Source organism: Emydura macquarii, unplaced genomic scaffold (genome assembly GCF_026122565.2).
Source record: "Emydura macquarii macquarii isolate MOO-44397 ecotype Brisbane River unplaced genomic scaffold, CSIRO-AGI_Emac_v2 contig_719, whole genome shotgun sequence".
Classification (NCBI taxonomy): Eukaryota; Metazoa; Chordata; order Testudines; family Chelidae; genus Emydura; species Emydura macquarii.
In genome coordinates, this window is record NW_027130856.1 from 3,253,166 (window position 1) to 3,264,153 (window position 10,988).

The 10,988-nt window shown below is 42.4% G+C and overlaps 1 protein-coding gene across 1 annotated transcript in view; it reads left to right on the plus strand.

Annotated features, from left to right (window-relative positions):
• Positions 1–9,239, plus strand: part of CCDC7 (coiled-coil domain containing 7) — a 29,650-nt gene extending 20,411 nt beyond the window's left edge. Inside the window, exons 9-12 of the mRNA XM_067542549.1 lie at positions 3,135–3,155; positions 3,264–3,296; positions 4,049–4,209; positions 8,663–9,239. Coding sequence (XP_067398650.1) covers positions 3,135–3,155; positions 3,264–3,296; positions 4,049–4,209; positions 8,663–9,239 — 792 coding nt within the window. The remainder of the gene's footprint in view (positions 1–3,134; positions 3,156–3,263; positions 3,297–4,048; positions 4,210–8,662) is intronic.
• The last annotated feature ends 1,749 nt before the right edge of the window (positions 9,240–10,988 follow it).

Below are 10,988 nucleotides of genomic sequence, written 5' to 3' on the forward strand. Positions count from 1 at the left end.
TCGTTGTTCTGTCATCTACTACCATTGAGAACAGCCTAACTCCATCCTCCCTGGAACCCCCTTTCAGGCAGTTAAAGGTTGCGGTCAAATCCCCCCTCATTCTTCTCTTTTGCATACTAAACAAGCCCAGTTCCCTCAGCCTCTCCTCATGTCTTGTACTCCAGCCCCCTAATCATTTTTGTTGCCCTCCACTGGACACTCTTCAACTTGTCCACATCCTTTTTGTAGTGGGGGGCCCAAAACTGGACACAATACTCCAAATGTGGCCTCACCAGTGCCGAATAGAGGGGAATAATCACTTCCCTTGATCTGCTGGCAATGCTCCTACTAATGCAGCCCAATATGCTATTAGCCTTCTTGGCAACCAGGGTACACTGCTGACTCATATCCAGCTTCTTATCCATTGTAACCCAAGGTCCGTTTCTGCAGAACTGCTGCCTAGCTCATCGGTCCCCAGTCTATAGCTGTGCATGGGATTCTTCCATCCTATGTGGAGGACTCTGCACTTGTCCTTGTTGAACCTCATCAGATTTCTTTTGGCCCAATCCTCCTATTTGTCTAGGGCCCTCTGTATCCTATCCCTACCTTCCAGGGTATCTACCACTCCCCCTAGCATAGTGTCGTCTGCAAACTTGCTGCGGGTGCAATCTACCCCATCCTCCAGATCATTAATGAAGATATTGAACAAAACTGGCCCCAGCATCAACCCCTGGGGCACTCCGCTTGTGACTGGCTGCCAGGTAGACATGGAGCCATTGATTGCTACCCGTTGAGCCCAATGATCTAGCCAGTTCTCTATCCATTTTATAGTCCATTCATCCAACTCATACTTCTTTAACTTGCTGATAAGAATACTGTGGGAGACTGTATCAAAAGCTTTGCTAAAGTCAAGGTATATCTCATCCACCGCTTTCCCCACATCCACAGAACCAATCACCTCTTTATACAAGGCAATCAGGTTGGTCAGGCATGACTTGCCCTTGGTGAATCCATGTTGACTGTTCCTGATCACCTTCCTCTCTTCCAAGTGCCTTAAAATGGATTCCTTGAGGACCTGCTCCATATTTTTCTAGGGATTGAAGTGAGGCTGACCAGTCTGTAGTTCCCTGGATCATCTTTCTTCCCTTTCTTGAAGATGGGCACTATATTTACCTTTTTCCAATCATCAGGGACCTCCCACAATTGCTATGAGCTTTCAAAGATAATAGCCAATGGCTCTGAAATCACATCAGCCAACTCCCTCAGTACCCTCGGTTTCATTGCATCTGGTTCCATGGACTTTATGTCCAATCTTTCTAAATAGTCCTGGACCTGTTCCTTTAGCACTGAGGGATGTTCACTTCCTTCCCATTCGGTGTTGCCCAGTGCAGTAGTCTGGGAGCTGACCTTGTCTGTGAAGACAGAGGCAAAAAAGGCATTGAGTACCTCAGCTTTTTCCATATCCTCTGTCACTAGGTTGCCTACCCCATTCTGTAAGGGCCCCACATTTTTTCTAATCTTCCTCTTGTTGGTAACATACCTGTAGAAGCCCTTCTTGTTCCCTTTCTCATCCCTTGCTAGCTGCAACTCCAATTGCTCTTTGGCCTTTCTGATTTCATTCCTGCATGTTTGAGCAGTATTTGTATAATCCTCCCTGGTCATCTGACCAAGCTTCCACTTCTTGTAAGCTTCTTTTTTGTGTTTAAGATCACCAGAGACTTAGTTAAGCCCAGCTGGGCGCCTACCCTATTTGCTATTCTTTCTGCACATCGGGATGGTTTGTTCCTGTGCCCTCAATAAGGTTTCTTTAAAATACAGCCAGCTCTCTTGGATTCCTTTCCCCCTCATATTAACCTCCCAGGGGATCCTACCCATCAGTTGCCTGAGGGAATCAAAGTCTGCTTTCTGAAGTCCAAGGTCTATATTCTGCCACTCTCCTTACTTCCTTTTGTCAGGATCCTGAACTCGACCATCTCATGGTCACTGCTGCCTACGTGGCCACCCACTTCTACTTCCCCTACCAAATTTTCCCTGTTTGTGAGCAGCAGGTCAAGAGGAGCACAGCTGCTAGTTGGTTGCTCCAGCACTTGCACCAGGAAGTTGTCTGCAACACTGTCCAAAAACTTTCTGGATTGTCTATGCTCTGCTGTATTGCTCTTCCAGCAGATGTCAGGGTGATTGAAGTCCCCCATGAGAACCAGGTCCTTTGAACTGGAAACTTTCCCTAGTTGACTGAAGAAAACCTCAATTTACCTCATCCTCCTGGTCTGGTGGTCTGTAACAGACACCCACCATGACATCACCCTTATTGTTCTTGCTTCTAAGCTTAACCCAGAGACTCTCAACTGGCTTATCTCCAGTTTCACACTGGAGCTCAGAGCAATCATAGTGCTCTCTTACATACAGTGCAACTCCTCCACTCTTTCGCCCCTGCCTGTCCTTCCTGAACAGTTTGTACCCATCCATGACAGTGCTCCAGTCATGTGAGTTACTCCACCAACTCTCGGTTATTCCAATCATATCATAGTTTCTTGACTGTGCCAGGACTTCCAATTCCTCCTGCTTGTTTCCCAGGCTTCTTGCATTTGTGTATAGGCACTTGAGATAACTGGCCGATTGCCCTAGTTTCTCAGTGCAATTCCGGAGGCCTCCCCTGTTGCACCCTCCTTCTTCTGCTTCCTCGTGGTGTCCCACTTCCCCACTTACCTTTGGGCTTAGATCCCTGTCCCCCTAGTTTAAAGCCCTCCTTTTTAAAAAATGGGATTCCAGGGCTGTACTTAGCCTTTATCTTTACTTTCCTCTAAAAAGGAAGTACAGAACACTGGGTGTCAAAAGCTTGGGTATTAGAATGTGTATTAAATATGTTGGTTAAATAAAAGTATTGTTTACCATGTGCACTTGAATCTGTCAGAATAAAGCAATACCTTTTTAAATAAAACTCTTGCTTTTCTTTTATAATAACCTGACATATTGTCATCTTGTCATGGTAGAAATTATGATGATGACTGATACTGTCTCAAAACGTTGGTTGTACTCAAATAGGTAAACTTGTCTAATGATGAATTACCATGTATTTGGCATACTTTTAATACTTTAATTCTAATTATACTGTGTTTATTTAAAATCCTTAGTGATCTTAATTTTTGTCTTTCTAGATATTAGAATCTTTGCTTAAGGTAAGAATTTTGTTTTGACATACAATATTTTGTTGTTTTCATGCTTTTATTTTGAATTAGAATTTTGATTGCTAGTGGTTGATAATCTTTATATTTTTCTCTTTAAAGTGGTTTGGAAAGGCAGTCCAGCAGATGGAAGAGGTAAATCTAACACCTAAAATTGTTGGGTTTTATGGCTTAATTTTGATAAGGAAGACCTGGGATATATTGAGAATCTTAATCAAACACCTCCTTAACTCTCATAGATAAATACATTATAGTTAAGACTTTGACTCTTCTGGTAGGTCAGAAATTGTGACTTTCCTCTTAAAAAAACAACCCGCCAAATAAACAAAAAAATCATATCACCAAAAATCAACAAACAAAAAAAATGCTTAAGGTTATACTTGATAATGTAGTTTGTTAGAGAAAGTGCTTTATTGCATTTTGAATAACTTTCCATGAAAACATTTTAGAACCCTTTTCACAAGACACCTTTTTGAAAATTTCTAGAATACATTAGCATTTCAAACTCCTTATAGTTCTTGCTGCCCTTGTATTGGATGATCAATAATATACAGGAAGATGTGCAATGATATTGAAAATATTCAGCTGACATGGATAGTTAATTTTTGTTGTTGAAAACAATCAGAATACAGAGACAACCATTCATTTTGAGAATTTGTGGTGTGTGAACAGACCACTGACCATTAGCTGCAAAAAGCAAACAAACCACAACCACTGTCTCTGACTGTGTAAATTCTATAAACAAAGATGTGTAAAATGCTAGCAGTCTAAAGATTTATGCTTGTTTATGGCTATGGAGAAAAACATTTTATAGCAGATGCTCTTTTCTCACCATATTGTAAATAGGTCTTAAGAGTTGAATATTTCAGTGTCTAATTATATTTCAGCTAGGAGAAGATGAACTTGTTCCAGATTGGCAGCTTCCTTTGGCTGATAAAGACATAACAAATAACATTGCTAAACTAGTGCAACGCTTCCAAAAGCTTGAAGAACTGAAAGGCCGTGTTCAAGATCTGCCAAAGTCCATCCAGATTCCTACAGCCAAGCAGTAAGAGAACTATAACATATCATTATGATTACTAAGTATAGAGGAAGAATGAAATATAGAAAAATATTGAGTATTTGAAAATGTTCTTTTGAGCTATATGACCATTTATTTACGTAACAATTACAAAGTAACACTTTAATGGATTTTAGATATAATCTTTCTGGACAATGTACAAATAAATATAGGGGGAAATTAACTATTTAAATGTGCTTTTGGAATACGTTTCTGACATTATGTTCCAAAGCAGAAACTGAACCATAGTTTGAAGATTTAAGCGTAACAGAGTTTAAATTAGGTTATATAAAAATAGGATAATTTTAAGGGGCCTTTGCAAACACCCTCAGCAATATGCTTACTTATGAAAAGGAGAAGTTAAGATATTATTCCTGGTCTGAGGCTGGGAGATATGTGAAATCAAACTGCTTCTTCACAAGGGATGTGAAATGTTTTCAATTGCTTTACACTGACTCTTCCAGCTGAGGAGTGACACTGAATACCTCCAAAGAGGAATCTAATTCTGAACAGAATGTAAACCTTTGAAGGTGGGGTAAGGATGGAAAATGGGGAGTCACTGTCAAGGATGCAAAAAAATTGTTTCAAGTACATTTTTTTATTTTACTGTTCTGTAAATATTTTTTAAAGTAATGGGTTATCAATGACTATTTGTAATTAAAAAGTGCATCTGAGATGGCTAGTAATGTGCTATGGTACAGCACTTCAGAGGTGAAGTCTTCCGGGTGAAAACATAGTACATAGAGTCCTGACCATTTGTGTCAGTTAAAAATACAGAAATGGGGTATACTATTCAGAAGAGGCAGGAGCGTTACTGGGTTTGAAAGGCATGGACATCAGGTTTGGATTCTGTATGGGGAGGCAAGGGTTAACCACAAAACAGTTGAAGCCTGTTAGCCTCACAGGAAGCCAGCCTGAAGCATATGAGCAAGTGCCGGCTAACAATTAGGGGATGGGAATAAATAAATAGGTCAGTGACTGGGTGGGCTGGAGAAGGTCTGATCCTCACAACTGTAAGACTACTCACTTCAACATAAGTTTGAAAGGCTTTTCCTCCTCTCTGAATAGGAAGAGGCAATAACTCTGTAAGGGTAACCTACTGATATATGTATGTATGTGTGTGTGTCTGTCTTTCCGTCTGTCTTACAGGTTCCCCTCCATGTTGATCCACAGAGGATCTGAGTTGTTATAGCCCCCAGCTATGGAGTGTTGTCTGCTTAGTTCAAGCTGTGGCAGCTCATGCATTTAACTCTGGATGTCCCTGGTTTAGACCCTGGTGTGTTGGCCAAGATGGTGGCCATCGCAGCAGTAGCATTCTCATAAAAAGATTTACTTTATCCTTTTTCTGAAGAGGAAAAGGATTGGCCATTTCTGTTTAGCTCTCCTTCTGTGAATGAGTGAGAGAGTGTGTGTGTGTGCATGTGTATATATAGAGAGAGACTGCTTCACCATGAAGGAGAAAATAGCTTCAGGAAAGTATAGTTTAGGTAGCAAACTCAGGTTGCTGCCTCAAATTCAGGGCCCAAGACGGGAAGACTGCAGGGGGCACTCGAGTTCCCTTCTCTGTTCAGTACTGAAAGACTGGTGGGAATCTACCCCATGATTAATCCCATGACGTTTTTAGTAGAATAAGACATTAACTCCAGAGTCCTGGATAAAATACAGTTTGGGAGTACTGGTACAATGAACAGATTGTAATTACCCCTTGCATCTTCAGTTATATATAGTGTTCTTCATTTCCTTGAACTAATGCTGTTGCTTGTGTATACTGTTGTGTATACTGCATTTCAGTATTGGGTGAAATGTTCTGTTTATATAGTCTGAACATATAGGTTTGTAAAGTGCTTTGGGGTCTTCATAAAAGGTACAATAAATTGTGTTTATAGTTACTTAATTATTAAGACATAGAGATTAAGATTTAGGATGCAAACCTTATTTATATTGTTTCTTAAGAAGATATGTAATGTACAATAATGCTTATAGGCAGGTAAAGAATACAGTTTTATGTATCAATTACTTTGTTTTCCTGTTTTTGAAAATATTTTAATGCAAATAACTGATTGCAAGAATATGACTGAAATTTGGAATATCACAAAAAGATTAAGAACTTTAACCGCTGCTGTCTTGTGTATGTGCATTTTGATGGTTTTTTTAACTTTTAAGATAGCACAAAACATATGGAATAAAACAAAGTTACATATGTGCATTTCTTGGCAATATAAATAGATTAAAATGATTTGGGGCTATATTCTATTCTTGTAAGACTCCCAGTGGTCTCATTGGGAATTCCACCACTGAAACAAGTGTAGAATATAGTCCTTAGAGTCTGAAGGACTCTCCTCATCAGATTTAAACAATTTTGAGGGAGGTACAATTTTTAGATCTTTACTACTTGATGTTATCTCTTTAAAACTAGGTTTAGTCTTTGAAATACTGTAAATTTTGACAGGGAAAAGAAAAAACGAGCAAGCCCCGTAGCATCAAGTCATAGAGATCCAAAGGCTATTTTAGAAGGTGAGAATGATATTGATTTATTTCCATATTTGGGAATGCAGAAAATTTTAAGTCAGCACTTCTAGTCATGTAAGGTATTAAAGAGCCAGGTTGCCAATGACATAGGACTGAATATTGTTCATCTAGGGCAATGTGATTTTTGTGGAAAGAAAGAATATACATAGTTAGTGTATAGTTCAAGCTTACCCTGTCCTGAGGTTTGGCTTAATTGGTACTTGAAACAGCAATAACAAAACATGAATCTTAACTTAAATTTCTACCCAAAATTAGTTATTGCATGCAGAGACCTCTAAAAAGAGACTTCTTTGCCTGAAACTTTAATTCCTTCTGATAAGAAGGTAACTCTCACCTCACTTAGGCCTTGTCCACACTACACAATTTTGTCAGCAAAACTCAGCTTTTGTCAATAAAACAGTGGAGTTGTACACACTGAAATGCTCCTCCTGCCGATATAACTCTTCTGTTATGCCAACAAAATAAAACCATTTGGATGAGTGGCATAGAGCTTGTGACATAGCTAGAGTAATACACCATCAATGTAGAAACCATGCTTGGTTATGTCACTCTACCTGGCCTCCAGGAAGTGTCCGACAGTGCCCATTACAACCACTGTGCTCAGCAGTTTGAACTCTGCTGCCCTAAAGGTACACAGCTATGCACCCTACTCCATTTAAAGGCCAGGAATTTTTGAAATTCTTCTTCCTGTTTGCTCAGCGTGCATCTTCACATAGCATCTTCCCAGCTGACCATGCTGGAGCACACAGGAGCTGTTGGATCTGCTGAGTAGATGGGGGGGGGAAGGCAGCTGTGCAGTCACAGCTTCACACCAGCTGTAGGAATTTTGATATATACAGGCTGATTGCAAGTGGCATGCATGAGAAGGGGCATGAAAGGGACACTCAGCAATGTCATGCTAAAATCAAGTTGCTGAGGCAGTCGTACCAGAAGGCAAGAGAGGCCAACCGTCGCTCGCACGTGGTGCTGAAAACATGCCACTTCTATAAGGAGCTATATGCCATCCTCGGCAGCGACCCCACCTCCAACGTCAAGAGCCCCATTGATACATCAGGGGACGGGAGGCAGCGGCCAGTGGACTCAACCCAGACAAGGAAGTCCACTTCCTTGGACTTCTGGAGCTGGAGGACAATGTGGAGCACACAGCAGGGTCGTTCAGTGGTGTGGTGAATCAGGACCTCTTTTCCACTCCAGAGAGGTCTAGCCGGTCGCAGCGCTCTGGTGCACTGGATGCAGAAGAGGGGAACTCCAGTATGTGCTCATTTTGTTTTGATACTGCACAGAGAGAGGAAATTGAGCTCTCATGTATATTGTTGTATAGTACAGGAGAAATAAGGGACAGAAATTAAGAACAGAGAACTATCTATCCATCTATGCAGTGGGGCCACAGTGGAAAAGTGTATGCAGGGATGTCCTGGGATTCCTCCATAGAGATCTCTAGGAAACTTTCCTGTATGTATTCTGCAATCCTGAGGCAAAGGTTGTCTTGTTTCTCCCCTTCCTGTAGAAAACTTTACCCTGCCCTGGTAATTATTTCTGCAGGGACCAGAGTGGCATACAAGCAAGCAGCATATGGAGCTGGTCTGAAGCCACACGCATGCAGGAGATGCACCCTTGCATCTTGGGTTACCCATAAGAGATATTGCCCTAGCCTGTAGAAACGGGTACCAATATTCAAAATGGGCTCCCTAGCCACTTATAGTAACCCCCTTTGAAAACCACACTTTATCCCTTGTTTCCCATCCCCCCTTGCTTATTCCTTTTCCCCACAAACTCACCATATTTGGGACTCACACTGACCTGTGTGCTGGCCAAGGGACAGTGAGAAATAGATGTGTGTAAATTTTATGATTCACGGCTGTGAGCACACTCACAATACTGTCTCTTCATTATTTTACTTTGTCTTCTGCAGATGTGCCCTGAGGACCCACTGCTCCACACCAGCGGAGTGCCTCCGTCAGATGCGGTGCAGACCCAGGAGGAATAAGGAGGATATGTTTTGTGAAGTGCTGCAGTCAACAGATGTAGCACATAGCGAAACAAGAGCGTGGAGGAAGACAATCAATGAGAGACTCAGACTGGATAGCCAGGAAAGGACACACAGGCAGGAGCAAATGATAAAGCTCCTGGAAGGCCAGACAGAGATGTTGAAGTCCCTCTTTAACCTTTATTCTGAGCACATCCATTTCAGACCATCCCTCGAGCCACTACAAAACTCTGGTCCATGCTCTCCCCAAACTCCCCACTGCATTCTTCATAGGTTCCCGGTCCCTCACAGTACCCCGTGCACTACATGCCTATGGAGTGTTTTCCCAATGAAAGCTGGAGCTACATCCAGCTGTGAGTGTCCTAACCACAAGACTATTCTTCGTCATGTCCCGTTTGACCAAAAGTTTGTGTTTGATCCTGTTATTAAACTTGAGTCTTTGAAATTAAATGAGTCTTTATTTGTGAAATACATACATACATACATACATCGCCTGTGCTAACACTGAAACCCAGTGGCTATAGGTAGGAATATTTGCTCCCTGCAATTAGTGCTTGGGAAGCAAGCACTACAGGAGTAATTCAAGGTGGCAAGTAAACATTGCCTGACCCAGTGCATCACATAAAGACACATTACTGGGAATCCTTGTCAAAATGCTCCTCCAAAGCCTCCCTGATTCGAATAGGCTTCTGCTGTGCCCCTGTAATTGCCCTTGTATCTGGCTGCTCAAATCAGTCACCAGCTCATCAACCTCAGCGGTCCACTCCTGGGAAAATTTTTCCCCCTTTGATTCACAAAAATGGAGAGTGCAGCAGGCCGCAATGACTATGGGAATATTTTCCTCATTGAGGTCTGTCTGGCCAAAAATACAGTGCCAGCGCCCTTTTAATTGGCCAAAGGCACATTCAAAAGTCATTAAGCACCTGCTAAGTCTGTTGTTGAAGCACTCGTTGCTGATGTCCAGGTTCCCGGCATGAGCCACAAGAGCAAAGAGTAGGTGGGATCTCCCAGGATCACTATGGGCATTTCCACATCCCCCAATGGAATTTTCTGATCTGGAAAGAAAGTCCCAGTGTGCAGCTTTCTATCCAGTGTTCTGAAAGATGTGTGCATCATGCACCTTCACTGACACCCTGCACTGATGTCAATGAAATGGCCCTAGTGATCCAGCAGTGCCTCAAGACCATGGAGAAGTAGCCCTTTTGGTTGCTGTACTCCATTGTAAGATGGTTTAAGGCCAAAATTGAAATATGCTTTCCATCTATCTCCCTGATACAGTTAGGGAATCCCATTGCTTCAAAGCCATCAATTATTTCCTGCACGTTACTATGAGTCATAGTCCTTCATAGCAGAAGGTGATTAGTGGCCCTGCACACTGGCATGATGGCAACCCCAATGGTGGATTTTCAACTCCAAATTGATTCACGATTGACTGGTAGCAGTGCTGGAGTTGCCAGCTTCCACACAGTGATCACCACTTGCTTTTCCACAATGAGGGCAGCTCTCATTCTGGTGTCCTTGTACTGTAGTGCTGGGGCGAGCTTCACACACAGTTCCAGGAAGGTGGATTTGCGCATCCTTAAGTTCTACAGTCACTGCTCATCATCGCATACATGCATCATGATGCAATCCCACGATTCAGTGCTTGTTTCCTGAATCCAGTACCGACGGTCCGCTGTGGCAAGCTGTTTTGTGAATGCCAGCAACTCTCTTGAATTTTTTGTCTCCATGGCAGACAGCAGGGCAGGCATCACCGATTCACTCTCTGCCTCACAGCTCCTGAAATACTGCAGGACCAGCCGCATTATGTTCATAACGCTTATCACCACAATGGTCAGCGGCTCAGGGTCCGTGCTGTCAGGCAGAGATGGCAAGTGCACAGTTTACAGGGGCTGTTGAAAAATGGAGTGAAATGAAGTCGGACACTCATGGAATGATGGGATGGAAAGAGCTGCATTATGGGATGGCGAGCATGTTTCCAAGATGAACCACGGTCCATTCCCATAGCTCCCAGTGGCAGAGGGTGACAGAGGGTGGTGAATTGCACACTGTGGTAGCTACCCATGATGCAACACTCTCTCTGTTGGTGCAAGAGCAACAACTGTGGATGCACTTAGCCGACAAAACGAGAGGTGTGTGGCTGAGCCCAACCAGTGTAATTGAAGCAGCTTATGATCATCGACATAACTTAAGTTGATTTAACTCAATAGTTTAGACATGGCCTTTTATTTTGATGGAGTTAATGAGTTGC